Raw genomic sequence first — 20,229 nt, 5'->3', positions numbered from 1 at the left:
AAAAGTGTGATCATTAAAATAGATGCCAAAAAGCATTTGACAAAATTCACCAATTTATGACTTTAAAAATTTAGGTAATTCCAATCAAAATCTCAGAAAGCTATTCTATAGATATTGACAAAGTGATTCTAAAATTTATATTAGGGGTGCCTGGGTGGCTCAGTGGGCTAAATCATGTGCCTTCAGCTCGGGTCATGATTCCAGGGTCTTGGGATCAAGCCCCACATCGGGCTCTCTGCTCAGCAAGGTGCCTGCTTCCTTGTCAATCTCTGTCTGCCTCTCTGCCTACTTGTAATCTCTGTCAAATAAATAAGTAAAATCTTAAAAAAAAAAAAAGTAGAAAATTTATATTAGAGGGGGGCTCCTGGAGTGACTCAGTCAGTGAAGTGTCTGCCTTTGGCTTAGGAAATGATCCCAGGGTCCTGGGATGGAGACCCATGTGGGGCTCCCTGCTTAGTAGAAAGACTGCTTCTCCCACCCCCTCTGCTTCTCCTCCCACCTTGTGTGCACTCTCTCTCTCACTCTTGCTCATTCTCACTCTATCTCAAATAAATAAAATCTTTTTAAAAAATTAAATAAATAGGGCGCCTGGGTGGCTCAGTGGGTTAAGCCGCTGCCTTCGGTTCAGGTCATGATTTCAGGATCCCGGGATGGAGCCCGGCATCGGGCTCTCTGCTCGGTGGGGAGCCTGCTTCCTCCTCTCTCTCTCTCTGCCTGCCTCTCTGCCTACTTGTGATCTCTCTCTGTCAAACAAATAAATAAAAAATCTTTAAAAAAAATTAATTAAATAAAATTTATATGGAAAGGCAAAAAAGCAAAAATAGCCAATAAAAACTGGAAAGGAAGAACAAAGTTGGAGGATTCCAACTACCTGATTTCAAAAGAAACTATATAGTTAACAGTACTCATGACATCGTGTACTGTTGAAAGAAAAGACACATAGATCAGAGGCCAGAAACAGATCTACACTAATATGGTTAAAACTGAGTTTTGACAAAAGCACCATGGCAATTTAATGGAGAAAGGAAAGTCTTTTTATGAAATGGTTCCAGAACAATTGGACATCCACATACAAAAAAGTAAACCTAGACACAGACCTTTTACTCACACAAAAGTTAACTCAAAATTCACCAGAGGTCTAAATATAAAATACAAAACCCTAAACTTTCAGAAGAAGACATAGGATCTTGGGTTTGATGATGAATTTAGATACAATATTAAAGTACAAAAAAAAGAAAGAAAATAAAAAGAAAAATAAAGAAAGAAAGAAAAAGAAAAAACCATTAAGTTCAATTTTATTAAAATTCAAAACTTAACTGAGGGCTGCTGTGAGGGGAGAGACAGAGTAGCTGGGTGATGGACATTGGAGAGGGTATGTGCTATGGTGAGTGCTGTGAATTGTGTAAGACTGATGATTCACAGACCTGTACCTCTGAAAGAAATAATACATTATATGTTAATTTTTTTAAAAAGTAGAACCTAATGGAAAAAGAAATTAAAAACTTTAGCAGGGCAACTACAATCAGTAATATTTTATTGTATATTTGAAAGCTGCCCAAAAAGTAAATCTTAAGTTTTCACCACAAGGGAAAAAATTTTTTTTATAACTTTGTATGATGATGGATGATAACTAGATTTGGTGATCACTTCACTATGTATACAAATATCGAATGATAATGTTGAACACCTTTGAAACAAAGTATGTCAACTTTAACTCAACAAAAAATTTAAAACTTGCTCTGTAAATGACACTGTTAAGAGAATGAAAAGACAAGTCTCAGGGAGGAAGTAGTGGCAAATCACATTTCAGATGAAGGACTTCCATCCAAAATATAAAAGAATTCCTAAAATTCAACATTTGACAACAAACGACCTACTTTAAAATGAGCAAAAGATCTGGAAAAAAAAAAAAAAGCTCCCAATGATATACAGATGGCAAATAATCATGTGAAATATCCTCAAGATCCTCTGTCATTAGGAAAAAAGTAAAATGAGGGCACCTGGCTAGCTTGGTCAGTAGAGCATGTTGACTCTTCATCTCAGGGTTGTGAGTTCAAGCCCCATTTGGGGCATGGAACCTACTTAAAATTTTTTAAAAGTTAAAAAAAAAAAAGTAAAATGAGATACCAATACACAAAATGACTGAATTCCAAAAAAATAGACAAAATCATTTCCTGATGAAGATGAGGACCAAAAGAAACTCTCACTACTGCCAGTAGAAATTCAAGTTGGGGGTGCCTCAGTGGCTCAGTTGATTAAGTGACCAATTCTTCATTTTGGCTCAGGTCATGATTTCAGGGTCATGAGATCAAGCCCCAAATCAGCCCCCACTGGACATGGAGCCTGCTTAAGGTTCTCTTTCTCTCTTCCTCTGCCCCTCCTTGACCCCCCACTCTTGGGTATGCTTTCTATCTCTCTCTCACTCTCTCTCTCTCTCTCTCTCAAATAAATAGAAAGAAAGAAAGAAAGAAATGCAAGTGGTATGGGCACTTTGAAAGATAGTTTGGCAGTTTCTTACCAAGTTGAACATAATCTTACCATATATGATCTGACAGTCACACTCCTGGGTATTTAACCATTTGATGTGAAAATTATGGCCATACAAAAACTTGCACACAAATGTCTACAACTTTATTCATAATCACCAAGTCTAAGGCAACCATAATGTCCCTCAATAGATGAATCACTAAACTGTGATATATTCTTAACAACAGAATATTACTCAGTGATAATAAAGGAATTAGGTCTCTAACTACACAAAAACACAGATGAATCTTAAATGCATATTACTAAGCAAACGAAACCAGTCTGAAAAGGTTACATGCTGTTTGTATTATATGACATCCTGGAAAAGTTAAAACTGTGAAGACAGTTTTAAAAATTACCAGAGGGGCACCTGGATGGCTCAGTGGGTTAAAGCCTCTGCCTTTGGCTCAGGTCATGATCACAGGGTCCTGGGATCGGGCCCCACATCGGACTCTCTGCTTGGTGGGGAGCTGCTTCCCCCCCTCTCTCTACCTGTCTCTCTGTCCACTTGTGATCTCTCTCTCTGTCGAATAAATAAATTAAAAAAAAATTACCAGAAATTTGGAGAGGGCATCAAACACAGGGAAATTTTAGTTGAAACTATTCTGTATAATACTGTAATGATAGGTGTAACACAATATGCATTTATACAGCCTATAGATCTTTACAGCACAAATGAACCTTAATGTACATAAATTAAAACAAAAACACTTGAGAGGTGGTCAGGGGACCCTAGGGTGACATGTAGACTGTGACAGAAGAATCTAACTGCATATAAATATATGAAATAACCTCACTGAAGGGAGTAGAAAAGAAAGGTCCTGACCTAAATAACTTTGGAAATGAGTATAGACTATAAGAATAAAGACAAAGGAACACTGTACTCCAGTTGGTGAAGTTATTTCCCATGAAGTAGGAATTAATTCTGAAACCATTATACAGGAATACTGGAACTGAAGAATTAAGGACATATTGGATGATGAAAGCCAAGTTTGTTACTGCTACAGAAGATTAAGATGAGTAAAAGAGTAGACTAGGATGATCTGTGTGATGGCAGATTAGTGCTGGAGACATCAATATAATTTATATTTAGCTTAATATAAAGATGGACTTAGGGGGCACCTGGGCAGCTCAGTTGGTTAAACATCTGCCTTTGGCTCAGGTCATGATCTCAGGGTACTGGGATCAAGCCCTGCATTGGGCTCCCTGATCAGTGGAGAGCCTCTTTCACCCTGCTTGTGTGCTCATGTTCACTGTAAAATAAAGAAATAAAATCTTTTTTTTAAAGATTGATTCATATAGAAATATTTATAGCTATGTGCATATATGCAGATTAGTATACATACATACATTTCTTTGTTCTGTCAGCTGAGAGACCTAAAAGAATCAGCAAACAAGCACACCCAGTACCCAGATACTAGTTTCTAATACCATCAGAATAAAAGAACCAGGGTTCATTAGAGAAATGGTTGGATCTAGGACATATGAGCTTAGAGCATTTTTATTGTCCAAAAAATAAGGAACTACTACACACATACACACACACGCACACACACACAATGATGTTGGGGGGAGATGTCAAAGGGACACAAAAACAAATTGAAAGAGGTCCTATAGCTAAAGCTGTAACAATTTCAGCAAAAAAATAAATAAGCCAAAGTACAAAATAAGTATTAATCCATACTGATATATAGAAATGATTAAATAAATAAAAGGGGAGAAAGAGGAAAATTTCTTGTGCAAAAGAATTCCAAATAATTTAGATAGACACTATTCCCTCAAGTAGATGAGCCATAACTCCCATTCCTTAAGTGTGGGCTATGTACAGTTACTTCTTTCCAGAGAGTACAGTGTGCAAATGGGAGATGGGTTGGAAGTAACTTTGGGGATGGTGATGAGAATAACTTTACAGTGCAAAATTTTTTTCAAAACTACCGTAGCTAGATGATCAAGGTTAACATAAACAGTGATAAGTCATAATGATTACAAATGATTACAAAATATTTGCCCAGAGCTCAAACTGTCAAGGTCATCAGAAACAAGCGAAGTCTATGAACTGTTAGAGCCAAGAGCAGCCTAAGGAGACATGACTACTAAATGTAATTTGGCATCCTAGATGGGACCCCGGGGGGAATAAAGGACACTAGGCAAAAACTAAAGAATTCTGAATAAACTATGAACTTCTAGTTAATAATAATGTCCCAATATTGGTTCATTAATTGTAACAAATGTACTATTCTAAATGTATATATAAGATGTTAATAATATGGGAAATGAGTGTAGAGGCATATGAAAATTCTCTGTACTCTTCCCAGTTTTTCTGTAAATTTAAAATTGTTCTAAGAAATAAATTATATTAAGAAAAAAACTAGGGATTCTTCTACTTTTGAAAGATAACTTTTCTATATTAACAAGGAGAATAGTGAATAAAAGAATAAAATTTGACACTGGGGGGAGAAAGGCAGTACAGGACTGATCCTTAAGAAAAGGAAAACCAGTGAGATACACCTTACAGTTATGATGCTTTTTCTTTCTAGAAACAATTTCTAGGTCATGGCACAGGGATTACAAACACAGAGGGAGCCTGGTTGTCTTACTGAGTTGAGAAGACTAATATAGGAGCTTCAGAAGGATGAGTCAGCTGGAATTTATGGGGCATAGTACTATGGAAGCAGGAGTTATAAGAAAAAAGAGCTCCAGAAATTAGAGGACTTAGTTTTGTCTGAATATTATCTACACACACACAGGGTAAAGATCCATGAAACCAGGTGAAGAATAAAGGCCAGGGAGCTGGTTGACATTCAAGTTCCTTCTAGCCAGAATTGAATAACTGGAGCACTAAGGAAAGCTCCCAAAAGAGTCAATCCCAGTAGCTATACAGCATTTAGAGAAAAGGTAACTCTAGATCTACTTCAACAAAATTTAAAAACAAGTCTCATAAAGATTAAGCTGATCTACAATAACTAAATTACCTGTTAAAACATACTTCCACACTTTTTGAAGACACACAACAAAATTCAAACAGTCTAACAATATAATATAATGTTTCATATGTAATAAAAAATTCTAGGTATGTAAAAAAAGTAGCAAATATTAACTATAACCAGGAGAAAAAGCAGTCAAGAGAAGCAGACCCAGAAATGAAAGAGATGATGGAATTAGCAAACAAAGCACTTAATTTATTTATTTTTTGAAGAGAAAGAGAGTGAATAAGTATGCATGAGTGGGGAGGAGGTAAGGGAAAGGAAGAGAGAGAATCCTAAGCAGACTCCACACCCAGCATGGAGCTTGACAAGGGGCTTGATCTCACAACTCTGAGATCACAACCGGAGCTGAAACAAAGAGTCAAACACTTAATCAACTGAGTCACCCAGATGTCCCTGGATAAAGCATTTTAAAAAGCTATCATAGATATGTTCAAGGATTTTATTAATAAGGAACATAATAAAGAGAAAAAAAGAAACATTTAAGGAAAAAGAGCAACTTTATAGCAGCAATGCACAATATCTGAATGAGGAAATTCAAGTTAAAACTAAAATAGAAAATATTAATGTACCTCTGTACATAACAACACAAACTGTCCAAATAAAACATAGAGAAAGAAGAAACTTTAGAAAAAAAAAAAAGCTTAAGTGAGCTATGGGACTAACATACATATAATTGGAGTCCCATGTGTAAGGAGAGAAAGAAGGGGATTGTAAGACAATCTGAAAGAATGATTTTTGTAAATTTTCCGAATTTCACAAAAACCATAAACCCGAAGATCCAAGAAGCTCAATAAATCATAAGCAGGATAAACAATAAAGAAAAGCACAAGGTATATCATAATGAAATTGCTAAAGACTAATTATAAGGGAAAAAAGCTTTTAAAGCAGTCAGGGAAAAAAGGCACATGACATATTGATAAGAAAAACTAGGCATGATCACAGACTTCTTGTAAGAGACAATACAATAAAATTACATCTGTAAAGCCCTAGAAAAAATAAAAAATTGCCAATTTATAATTCTAAATCCAGAAAAAATATCTTTCAAAAATGAAGTCTAAATGAAGACCTTTTCTAGACAAAAGCCAAGAAATGTCATTAACAAGTTGACCTGTATTACAAGAAATTTAAACAAAGTTCTTCAAACCTAAGGAAAATTTTAACAGAAACCTAGACTAACAAGACTGAAAGTGCAAGAGATAGTAGTATGGGAATAAATTTAAATTTTCTCATTAAAACAAAATTACCTAGGGGCAGCTGGCTCAGTCAGTTAAGCATCAGATTCTTGATTTCAGCTCGGGTCATAATCTCAAGATTGTGAGATCAGCTCTAGGCCCAGCATGGAGACTGCTTTGAGTTTCTCTCCTTTTCCCTCTGCCCCTCCCCTCACTTGCATTTTCTCTCTCTCTAAAATAGATAAATAAATAAAATCTTTTAGATAAGCAAATAAACAAATAAAATTACAGAAAAGATAATTATTTTTTAAAATAATTACAATTTGTGGTAGGGTTTAGAATATATACAGAAGTGAAATTTATGGCTGCCATAGCATATAGAATAAGAGGGGGAAAAGGTCCTAATGTTATATGTGAAGATGTATAATACTAACTGAACATAAATGATAAGGTAACAATACATATTATAAATACTAGAGCAACCACTAATAAAGATAATACACAGACACAATATGGCTAATATGCCAACAGTGGAAATAAACTGTAATTTAAATTTTTTTAAAATTCAATTAATACATTAGAAAGGAAGAAAAAGAGAAAAAGACAACAAAGAAAAAAAAAAAGTAAATGGTAGGCTCAAACCCCAACCTAACAACATTACAGTAAATGGTGTAAATTATCCAATTAAAAGGAAATTATGAGACCAGTAAGACATATGCTGTCTATAAAAAATTTTAAGGCATTTTAAATATAAAGATACAGAGAGTTTAAAAGTAAAAGGATGGGAAAAGATACATCACATAAACAAACAGTAACCATAAGAAATCTAAGTAGAATTATTGTAGCAATCATTTTGCAATATATACAAATACTGAATCATTATGTTATACACCTGAAGCTAATATAATGTCAACTATGCCTCAATTAAAAAATAGAGCTTCATAAAACATGAAGCAAAAACTAAGAGAACTGAAGGGAGAAACAGGAAAATCATGATTACACTTAGAAATCATCTTCTCAGTAACAAACAGAGCAAGTAGACAAAGTCAGTTAAGGATATGCAAGACTTCAACAACACTATCAGCCTATTTGACATCTCTAAAATCCATCCACCCCAGTAAAGCAGAAGACACATTCTTTTCAAGTACATATGGAACATTCACTAAGATCCATATGTTCTTGAACGCAAATCTCAATCTCAGCATAAAACATAGTACCTGGTATATAATCAATGCTTAAGAATTCTTAATGAAGAATGAATGCTATTAGAATTTTATCCTTCTATCTATATACTCTCTCTGATTATGCCTAATGATAAAGATATATAGGCATACATAGGAGGTATAAAGGGTTCAGTTACAGACCAACATAATAAAAGCAAAAAGCTTGGGTAGGAGCTTCCTAGGCTACAGTGCAGTTCTGAGGGAAATCAGCAGACAGTTAGAATTTTTTGGTTTCCTAATGCATATAAAAGTTATGTTTACATGATACTGCAGTCTGTTAAGTATATATTATGACAATTAATAGTGTGTGTTTATTATCTATAATATACATATATAAAATACATAATGCTACTAGGTCTAAACAATATATACACTTTAATTTAAAAATACTTTAATGCTAAAAAATGCTTTCATCTGAGCTTTCAGTGAGTTGTTACATTTTTTGCTGGTGGAAGGTCTTGCCTTGATATTAATGGCTGCTTACTGGTCAGGGTGGTGGGTCCTGATGGTTAGGTTGGTTGTGGCAATTTCCTAAAATAAGACAATGAAGTCTGCTGCAACAATTGGTATTTTTACCTTTTCCTGTGAATCACTAATGTTTTTAACAGCATCTAGAATGGTGAATCCTTTCCAGAGGTCTTCAACGGACTTCACACATCCATCAGAGGAATCACTATCTATGGCAACTACAGCCTTATATAATAATATATATTATATATATTATATTTAATGTACTATATAATAATTTCTTTTATTAATTTAAAAAAGATTTTTATTTATTTATTTGACAGAGAGAGAGAGAGAGAGCATGCGCGCGAGCTCAAGCAGGGGGAGCTACAGGCAGAGGGACAGGGAGAAGCAGGGACTCGATCCTGCTCAGCAGGGAGCCTGATGTGGGGCTTGATCCCAGGCTCCTGGGATCATGACCTAAGCTTAAGGCAGATGCTCAACCGACTGAGCCACCCAAGCACCCCTATAATAATTTCTTATATAATAAGACTTGAAAGTTAAAATGACTCCTTGATCATAGATGGATCAAGGATCATAGAAGGATCATGGATCACCTGCTAAGACATACTTCAACACTCTTTTTAAAGGTAGACAACAAAATTAAAACACTCAACAACATAACATTTAGAATGTACTAAAAAAAAAACTTCTAGGTATGTAAAGAAGTAGCAAATTTTAACTATAAACAGGATAAAAAGCAGTCAAAAGAAGCATACCCAGAAATGAAAGAGATGATGGAATTAGCAGACAAAGCATTTTTTTGTTAAAAGAGAGCAAGTAAGTGCACAGGAGTGGAGGGGTGGCGGGGGAGAGAGAAAGAAACCTGTTTTTTGGTTTTTTTTTTTTTCCTGAAGAGAGATACTCTATCGACAAGAGTCATTCTATTCTTTGAAGCTTTGAAGCCATTCATGACTTCTCCTCACTAGCCAAGAAAGTCCTAAGTTAACCTGCATCTTTTTAATTTTTTTTTAGTCTCAAATTTTTTTTTTAAAGATTTTATTTATTTATTTGAGAGAGAGAGACAGTGAGAGAGAGCATGAGCGAGGAGAAGGTCAGAGGGAGAAGCAGACTCCCCATGCAGCTGGGAGCCCGATGCGGGACTCGATCCCGGGACTCCGGGATCATGACCTGGGCCAAAGGCAGTCGTCCAACCAACTGAGCCACCCAGGCGTCCCTAGTCTCAAATTCTTATTTAAAATTCCAACTAGTTAACATATAGTGTAATATTAGTTTCAGTAGAATTTAGGGATCACTTACGCATAAAATCCAGTGCTCATCACAAGTGCCCTCCTTAATAGCCATCATTCATTTAACCCATCTTCCACCTACCTCCCCTCTAATAATCCTCAGTTTGTTCTCTATAATTAAGAAGAACCTGTTTTCTGGTTTACCTCTCTTCCCATCCCCCCCCCATGTTCACCTGTTTCGCTTCCTAAATTCCACATATGAGTGAAATCATATGGTTATTTGTCTTTCTCTGACTTCTCTTGCTGAGCACAATACGCTAGCTCCATCTCTGTCATTGTAAATGGCAAGCTGTCATTCTTTCTGGTGGCTGGGTAATATTTCATTGGGTATATATATACCACATCTTCTTTACTATGAGTCAATGGACATTTGGGCTCTTTCCATAATTTGGCTATTGCTGATAATGCTGCCATAAACAGTAGGGTACATGTACCCCTTAAAATCTGTACTTTTGTATCCTTTGGGTAAATACCTAGCAGTGCAATTGCTGAACTGCAGCGCAGTACTATTTTTAACTTATTGAGGAACAGTATAGACAGTATAGAGATACTGTCTTCCAGAGTGGCTGCAATAGTTTGCATTTTGACCAACACTGTAAGAGGGCTCCCCTTTTCTGCATCTTCACCAACATCTGCTGTTTCCTGTACTATTAAATCTTAGCCATTCTGACAGGTATGAGTTGGTATCTCATTGTAGTATACATTGTAAATCTGTATTTCCCTGATGATGAGTTATGTTGAGCATCTTTTTTTTCTTTTAAGATTTTATGTATTCATTTGACAGGCAGAGATCACAAGCAGGCAAAGAGGCAGGCAGAGAGAGAGAGGAGGAAGCAGGCTCCCTGCTGAGCAGAGAGCCCGATGCGGGGCTCGATCCCAGGACTCTGGGATCATGACCTGAGCCGAAGGCAGAGGCTTTAACCCACTGAGCCACCCATGTGCCTGGAGCATCTTTTTATGTATCTGTCAGCCATCCGTAGGTCTTTGGAAAAATGCCAATCCATGTCTTCTGCCCATTTCTTAACTGGATTATTTGGTTTGGGGGAGTTAAATTTGACATGTTCTTTATAGATTTTGGATATTAACCCTTCAACAGATATGTCATTTGCAATATGATTTTATCTTCTTCTGACTGACTAAAATCTGTGAAAATCTGTGGTTTAGTGTAGCCACCTTCTTGAATTATCTTAGCTAGATCTTCTGTATAACTTGCTGCAGCTTCTACATCAGCACCGTGTATTTCACCTTGCACTTTCATGTAATGAAGGAAATTTCTTTCCTTCAGCCTCATGAACCAACATCCACTAGCTTCAAAATTTTCCTCTGCAGCTTTCTCACCACTTTTAGTTGTCACAGAATTGAAGAAAGTTAGGGCCTTGCTCTGAATTAAGCTTTGGCTTAAGGTAATGTGATGACTGGTTTGAGCTTTCAGCCTGGTTTGGCTTTCAGCATGCCTTTCTCACTAAACTTAATTTTTTCTAGCTTTTGATTTAAAGTGAGAGATGTCCAACTTTTCCCTTCACTTGAATACTTAGAGCCCATTGTAGTGTTACTAATTGGCCTAATTTCAATACTGTTGTGCCTTATGGAATAGGGAGGCCTGAGGAGAGGAAGAAAGACTAGGGAATGACTGATTGGGAGAGAAGTCAGAACAAACATAACATGTATCAATTACGTTGGCCATGTTATATGGGTGCAGTTTGTGGCACCCCAGCACAATTATAATAACATCAAAAATCACTGATCACAGATCACCACAACAAATAAAATAATGAGAAAAACTGAAATACTGCAAAAATTATCAAAATGTGACACGGAGACATGAAGTCAGCAAATGGAGTTGGAAAGCGGCACTGATGGACTTGTTTGCTGCAGGGTTGCCACAAACCTTCAATTTATAAAAAACAAAACCACAACAAAAAACCCATACTATCTACAAAGCACAATAAAGCGAAATGCAATAGAAGGAGGTATGCCTGTGTAAATATATAGCATGTCACGACTTAACATGTATGGCAGTCTCTGATCTTTGACTGCATAAGTGACCAATGGCCCCAGCAGAGCACTCTGCATTCAGTACCACATGGGTCCCAAGGCCACTTTCTCATAGGCTGTTCCCTGCCAGTGACTGAGCACATCAGTGACAATAGGCAGGTCTATTTCAGAGAGACAGGGCCTTTTCTGATGGGTGACTTTGTCCTGGGAACTTTCTAATAGTCTGCTGACTTCCCTCACGGCAGCCTAAGAAGCTACTACTCAAGCTTCCTTCTTTCCCTTTCTCCTTCCATCATGGTCAAATCAACACTGCAGTTTGACAGCTCCTTCAGTCGCCTCTGGATTCCTTTCCATGTTCTCTCACATGCATTTACCCTATTAAATATCTTACTAGTCTAACCCCCATCCTCATGTCTGCTTCTCTGAAGATCTGCACTAACAAGCATGCTATTTCCATTTAAGTAAGATTAAAAGCATATGAGACTTAAACAATTGCCCTGTCTTTCGGACAGAAACTCAGAAAACATTCCTACTCAATTAGGATACAGGCCTCAGTTTAAAAAATAATGCTGTAAGGGGCGCCTGGGTGGCTCAGTCAGTTAAGCATCTGACTCTTGATCTCAGCTCAGGTCTTGATCTCAGGGTGGTGAGTTTAAGCTCCACATTGGGCTCTACACTGGGTGTGGAGCCTACATTAAAAAAATAAAGGTGCTGTAAATAGCCCTCTGTATTAAATATCTTTGCCAGATTTTTCATTTTCCAACACACCAAAAACCATTTCCACCTTCTGATTAAATTTAATCTCAACTGACAAGGCTGCTTCTGGCTGTGTCAAGATGCCCTAATTTCCCCCTTGCTCTTGCGTTAGTACATTACTTGCTATTTAATACTTCCTGATGTTCGCTGAACTAGATTCACTACTCCAGGCAGAATAATGGCCTGGATTACTCAGAGAAGCTATAAAGAAGGACTTTTTTTACTAGGACTGTTTTTTGGTTTTTTTTGTTTTTCTTTAAGTACTCTAGCTCCAAGAATACTTTCTAAACGTTTAGTTCTATATAACTAAATAAAGATTAAACCCAGGGTAGTGAATCCAGAGTTTTTAGAGTTGTCACTGTCACCCACTGCACTTCTTTGCAAACATCTTACAGAACATAATCTTTAAAAAAACAAAGAGCTTTTTCTTAAGACACCCACATTGACATCCACTGATTATACTTTCATAAGATTATCTTTTCTAAGTTAAAAAATTATTTGTAAAGTGTAATGGATGCACTATTTAGGACTGATAGTTTATTGTTAATAAAAAAAATTGAGAGATTTTTAAAAATTATTTGTGCATATCATAATCATTTTATAATAACTTAAAAGTAAATATGGAAAAGTACAGCATAGGAAATACAGTCAGTAATACTATAATAACTATGTATGGGGACAGTGGTTACTACACTTTCTGTGGTGAGCACTGCATACTGTGTAAGTTGTCAAATCACGGTTTATGTACCTGAAACTAATATAATATTATATATCAACTATACTTCAGTTAAAAAAAAGTCATTTTACTGAGCATAAAAAACAACTCCAGAAATTCCAAATTATATAGGTAGAAGTATGCTAAGAAAGTTCTATATACTCTTTATGGGGAGAATACCACCCATATTCGCTTGATAATGACCCTAAACTTCTTGCAGGAAATTAGCAATATAAAAAAAAAACTCTCGGGTGCCTGGGTGGCTCAGTGGGTTAAGCCGCTGCCTTCTGCTAAGGTCATGATCTCAGGGTCCTGGGATGGAGGCCCGCATCGGGCTCTCTGCTCAGCAGGGAACCTGCTTCCTCCTCTCTCTCTGCCTGCCTCTCTGCCTGCTTGTGATCTCTCTCTGTCAAATAAATAAATAAAATCTTTAAAAAAAAAAAAAAACCTCTCTACCCCAACACTAAACAATTCTTTCTCTTTTGAAATTTTTCAAACCATTTGCTTGCTTTCTTGCAGCCAACCAATCACTGACAAATATACTTAAAGACCAGTTAGAATGTCTCTCTCACTTCCAAAAACTTTATCTTAATAAAACACCTGCCAATTATTAAAAAAAAACACATATGCATTCATTCACAAACCTTTCACCGTAAAGCCAATCCCTTTTTTAATTTGAGCTTACTGACTACTTACTAGTCAGTAAGCTCACATTATTTCTCATAAAAGATATAGATATATATGTATATATGCTTATAATTTCTAATTTAAATTTTTCTAAAATAAAGAATGAAATCTAAAACTTTTTTGAAGAAACTTAAGTACAGAATCATTTTACATTTCTATAACTTCCTCTCAAACTTTTATATTGCTCATCTACACCAAATTCAATAGCAATTTTTTTAACTTTTTTTTAAATTTTTAATTTTTTATAAACATATATTTTTATCCCCAGGGGTACAGGTCTGTGAATCACCAGGTTTACACACTTCACAGCACTCACCAAAGCACATACCCTCCCCAATGTCCATAATCCCACCCCCTTCTCCCAAACCCCTCCCCCCAGCAACCCTCAGTTTGTTTTGTGAGATTAAGAGTCACTTATGGTTTGTCTCCCTCCCAATTCCATCTTGTTTCATTGATTCTTCTTCTACCCACTTAAGCCCCCATGTTGCATCACCACTTCCTCATATCAGGGAGATCATATGATAGTTGTCTTTCTCCGCTTGACTTATTTCGCTAAGCATGATACAATCTAGTTCCATCCACGTCGTCGCAAATGGCAAGATTTCATTTCTTTTGATGGCTGCATAGTATTCCATTGTGTATATATACCACATCTTCTTTATCCATTCATCTGTTGATGGACATCTAGGTTCTTTCCATAGTTTGGCTATTGTGGACATTGCTGCTATAAACATTCAGGTGCACGTGCCCCTTTGGATCACTACGTTTGTATCTTTAGGGTAAATACCCAGTAGTCAATAGCAATTTTTAAAGTGTTGCTTTTTTATTAGATCTTCCCATTCACTTTATCATTCACTGGAATGATAAATTTTTTAAAATAATTTTTTTAAAGAGTTATTTACTTACTTTAGAGGGAGACAACATGAGAGGGAGAGAGAGTGTCTCAAGGAGACTCCATGCTGAATGCAAAGCCTGACTTGGGCTCGATCCCACGACCCTGAGATCATGATCCGAGCCAAAACAAAGAGTCAGACACTTAACTGAGTGTGCTACCCAGGTGCCCCACATAACTCTTTCATATTTCTTGCATCACTGGTTTATTTGATCTTTTTGTTTTAAGATTTTATTTATTTATTTAACAGAGAGAGAGAGAGAGAGATCACAAGTAGGCAGAGAGACAGGCAGAGAGAGAGGGGGAAGCAGGCTCCTTGCTGAGCAGAGAGCCTGATGCGGGGCTCAATCCCAGGATACTGAGATCATGACCTAAGCCGAAGGCAGAGGCTTAAGCCACTGAGCCACCCAGGCGCCCCTCATTTGATCTTTCATTAAGTTATGCTGTGAAAATAAGTTAAAATGGCATTATAGGGACGCCTGGGTGGCTCAGTTGGTTGGGCGGCTGCCTTCGGCTCAGGTCATGATCCCAGCGTCCTGGGATTGAGTCCCACATCGGGCTCCTTGCTTGGCAGGGAGCCTGCTTCTCCCTCTGCCTCTGCCTGCCACTCGGTCTGCCTGTGCTTGCTCTCACTTCTCTCTCTATGACAAATAAATAAATAAAATCTTAAAAAAAAATGGCATTACGTATGTTTGGGAATAACCCAAGTCACTCTTGGAAGACACAAACTCAATGACAGGAATGGAAAATTGTACTTACACTAGAGAAGGGCCTCCTAAGCCTTGACAGTTCTGCCTACTATGCTGTTAGCATGTTCTACAGAGAATATCTAAAGAGCAGTTTTAATCAGGTTCAGTTAAGGAACCACTACTGCAGGTGGTTTGTCTCCTTTCAGGCACCCAGAGACTTTTGCTTTGGTTCCCCACTGCAGCATCCCTCAAAGGCCTGCGGCACCAAGGAATTTTATCTCTTTTCCCTCTGTTATTACCACATCAAACCTCACAAGTGGACAGGGTTGACCACTGATCACTAACAAAGTAATTAATATTAAAATGTTAGTGACTCACTCTATTGCATGGTAATTTGGAATTTTATTATCATTTCATTAAAGGCTTCCTGGCAATCTAAGTAAGATAGTAAATTTTTCTATAAACTTACTTTATAGAAAAAGGTAAAGTAAAGGGACAAATAATAAAGGGACAGATAATAAATATCAAGCTTTACAGGTTACTGTTGCATATGCTCGTTTTTTGTTGTTTTATATAAAAAGAGGGTAGTAACCAGATTTGAGCCATAGTTTGCCAACCTGAACTACAAGGTCAGGTACAATAGGCAACAGTGTGTCTCCTTCCAGATACTTAATACATATTTATAGCAACCAACGTTTACTGAAAGCTTACAGCATGTCAGCTATTGTGTTTTGTATTAACTGATTCAATCCTCACAGCCACCATATGCTATAATTACTATTATTATTATTTTCATAGATAAAGAAATTGAGACTTAAAGACATTAAGCAACTTCTCAACCATTCCATAAATAGTGGAGTCAGAATCTAAACTCAGAAAGACTGACTTCTGAATTACTAAACTATACACTTCTGAGAAAGCTTTCAGCTGAACATGTAACTGATTAATACTATGGTACAAACTAGAACACTGACCTCCTGACTGACTGCCAATTTGCTAAATATTCAGAAAAAAACTGTATTTTTTTTTAAGATTTTATTTATTTATTTGACAGAGAGAAATCACAAGTAGACGGAGAGGCAGGCAGAGAGAGAGAGGGAAGCAGGCTCCTTGCTGAGCAGAGAGCCCAATGCGGGACTCGATCCCAGGACCCTGAGATCATGACCTGAGCCGAAGGCAGCGGCTTAATCCACTGAGCCACCCAGGCGCCCCAGAAAAAAAACTGTATTTTAAAGGGGGAATTGAACACTTTAACTCAACGAATGAAAGCCTAATGGTATGATATCACGCACTGAAATGAAAAGGTATTTTGGAAAGGCTATCAGATTGTCAAAAGCTAAAATCAGGAATCACTGCCATGCTTTTTCAATAAAGCAGCCCAAGAAAATCTTAATTATGGAACATGGAAGTGCCACAAACAGACATCTTAAAAATGTAACAGATTCAATTTCTCTCAGGGAAACACTACAATAATAATGCCATAAAATGGGAGCTCTGCAATAGAGTGCATCACGTACAAACTTAGGGGTAGGCTGAAGATGAAAGGACGAAATAAAAGAAAACAGAAATGTACAATATCCAGATGGTATTCATCCGGTGATTGAGAGCAATTCAGACAGGAAAGTAATGTTACAGAGGTCTACAAAAGAGTGCAATGCATAATAGTGTCTCAGGAAGCAACACTCAGAAAAGGAGTAACATTACTAACAAACAGGATCAATGAACTCTAAGGGGTTCTCTTTTTATTTTAACCCTCACTCTCTCAAATAAGAAGAGCTCTCCTCATTTCTCCTTTGAGCAGAAGTATTGGAGATAAACAAGGACAAATATGTGGGAAGAGTAAAGAATATGCTTCTAAGGGGGAAGAGTAAAGTAAATGTGACTTTTCCTGGAGGTAAACTGCTGTCCCATCCTTGGATTGGGGGAAATGCAAGTGATTCAAACCATTATTTCTCTGCTTACCCCACAGAAGTGCATACAGGTTGTTTCTACCATCTACACAAAAGCTTGTTATCAAAGAGCTATTGCCTGGATGATGGTAGCAAACACCTACATAGTCCTTTAAAGTAATTTAATCCTCATAATCACCCCATGAGATGAGTACCTTGAGAATACCCATGTTTGATGAGGATGTTAAAGCAGAGAATGGTTAAATGATTTGCCCAAATTCACAGAGCTGAAAGATGGTAGGGTTAGAATTCAAACCCAGACAGAAAGGCTCCACACACAGTTCATACACTCTTAACCACACTCTGTTATACAGTAACTTCTTTGGCTTAATTGTGCCACCACAAGGAAGTAACTGGCATCAGACCGTATTGTAGCATATTAAGGGCTGGGGATCAAGACAAAGACTGGACAGAATAACAGGCAACTGGAGAGATAATCTTGGAGGAACCAGGTATCAGGTATATTTATGAAGAGAGAACATGAAAGACAGGGACTCAAGAAGAAACTACCTCATTACCACAGCAGTTTGGACATATTAAACTAAGCAAACTAAATGGGTTATAAAATACAACCCAGGGGCGCCTGGGTGGCTCAGTGGGTTAAAGCCTCTGCCTTCGGCTCAGGTCGTGATCCCAGGGTCCTGGGATTGAGCCCCGCATCAGGCTCTCTGCTCAGCAGGGAGCCTGCTTCCTCCTCTCTCTCTGCCTGCCTCTCTGCGTACTTGTGATCTCTGTCAGGTGAATAAATAAAATCTTAAAAAAAATAAAAGAAAATAAAATACAACCCTAATGTGAATGTAATTCTGATCATAAATTCTGGTATTTATGAGTACTTGTACTGATCTTTCAATATATGAGTACATATAATTTAAAAATTACAACAGTCATATCACAAATGGATTTTTAGCCACATCACTAGGCTAAGTGTTGACACTGATCATTTAGAACAAGAAGTAATTCAGAATGTTCTGATGTTGGGCTTTAAACTACATGACATGAATGTGTGTCTTCTGAACTACTAACATAATTTTCCTTAAACTGTATAATAATATTATGTACTAAACATATATTTATTCAAGTTTGGACTATGAAGTTTAATCTTGAGATTTAGATTCTGCCATTGTAACTCATATAAGTGTACTAACAAAGTAGAAAAACTTAAGCCAGATCTTCTTGGAACATATGCTCAGGAAATTGCCTTTTAGTTAATATACACTTTTTTTTTTTACAGCTAGGTAAACAAAATAAACCTGAAATGTAAGCAAGAGCTCTCCTGGAATACAAACCTAATATTCTAGATCCAGCTCCTAAAACATAGTCCACTGTCAGGTAGCACACAGAGAGACCAAATATAGACACTGTTTGAGGATATACTGCAAACAATCATAAAGTCTTGCTTCCCTGTACGACAATAACCTTAGGGATCTATAAGTAAAACTTTGGTACAATGCCCCTGTGGTTTCAAGAAAAACCTGAACACAAAATAAAATTAAAATTAATTTTTTAAAACAAAATTGCATTGCCCCACTCTCAAAAAAAAAAAAAAAAGGATCAAAGAAGTAAACAAACACACATACACACACATACACACACACACACACACAATTTGGGAAATACATATCCACAATATGGAAAATACATTAATAGATCAGCATTACACCCTATATTTTACTATATGCAATGGAGATTTCATAAAAATTAGAAAAATATGCGTATGTGTGTACTTACAATTACAAAATACATGTTCCCAAGAGAAAAGCTCAAATTCTGAATGGTAAATAGTCTGACTGAAACTGGTAATCCTAGAGTTTAGCAATGTACTGCTGTCAATTAACTGGCAAAGCCAATATGATTTGTGAAAGCATAAACATCACTACTGTTGGCATGGTAGATTCCTGTCATCTAAACCCACTAATTTCATTAAGACTATGTACCCTTGAACCTAGAAGATTGGTTCTTGCCATTGCAAATAACCTGGTTCTTCCTTTTCTGGAGCACCAGAATAACTTATCAACATTCTATTTGAAACACAAAAAGAGGGAGGAAAAATACTGGGTTCCTCAGTCTTCTGGTTCCATTTCTTATCCATTGTGAAGTCCAGCTGTACTTCTTTCCCTTGAGTTCCAAAAGAAAATCTGTATTTATTAAAAATTTTTCTTCTTTTAAACAGATTTTAGTTACTTGCAAAAAAGAGTAGGCTTTAATTTGAAATCTAAAAGACTAGAATGTCTAAGCAACCCAATTCTAAAGCATAATAATGGTTTTTAAAAAGTACATTGAAATATTAAGCCTTCTAATCAATGCTATTCATAAGAATATCTATTCTGAATCAAAGACTTTGAGCCCAAATGCATCCAGAGAAAATACATGTCATTCATGTAGAAATAATCATTTTCAGCACTATAATGCCTGGAAATTAAAAACTGCATTTAATTATATTTTCTGTGACAGTGGCTTTCAAACCTATTTTAGGCAACAGAATATCTTCTTCTAATCAAACCTTAGGTTCAAGTCCAATACAAAGCAGAGATCTACTCTAACTGAAGCATGCACACATGTGAGCCTGGGTGAACCTGCAGGCAGAAAACCCTGCCTGATGTCAATCCTCTTCCCCTGTCACAGGTCTGTTAAGGCATCACCATGAAACCCCTGTGATTTTTGTGAATCAGGTTGAAAACCACTGTGCTAGGAAGAGACAACCACCCATATAAACTTCATTTTCACAACCAAGACACCAAATCACATGCCTATTTACCTGTGAGCTTTAAAACTTTTTCCATCAACATAAATATCAATATCTGGGCAACAGTGTTTCACGTAAAGTTTCAATAAATCTTCTCCTAATTCAGATGCAGGATCCAAGTCATAATTATCTTTAAAA

General features: G+C 36.7%; 1 protein-coding gene across 2 annotated transcripts in view; it reads right to left on the bottom strand.

The window, feature by feature from the left end:
* BTBD8 (BTB domain containing 8) overlaps positions 1–20,229 on the bottom strand; it is a 105,884-nt gene that overhangs the window by 53,366 nt on the left and 32,289 nt on the right. Inside the window, exon 4 of one of the 2 annotated variants that reach the window (XM_082688672.1) lies at positions 20,104–20,221. The exons of the other annotated variant lie outside the window; for it this stretch is intronic. Within the exon in view, the coding sequence (XP_082544798.1) occupies positions 20,104–20,221 (118 nt within the window). The remainder of the gene's footprint in view (positions 1–20,103; positions 20,222–20,229) is intronic. 2 annotated transcript variants of the gene reach the window in all.

The sequence above is a fragment of the Mustela nivalis genome (assembly GCF_964662115.1).
Source record: "Mustela nivalis genome assembly, chromosome: 10".
Taxonomy (NCBI): Eukaryota; Metazoa; Chordata; class Mammalia; order Carnivora; family Mustelidae; genus Mustela; species Mustela nivalis.
Note: the sequence above shows the minus strand (reverse complement) of the source record. Positions and strands in the feature narration are given on the sequence as shown.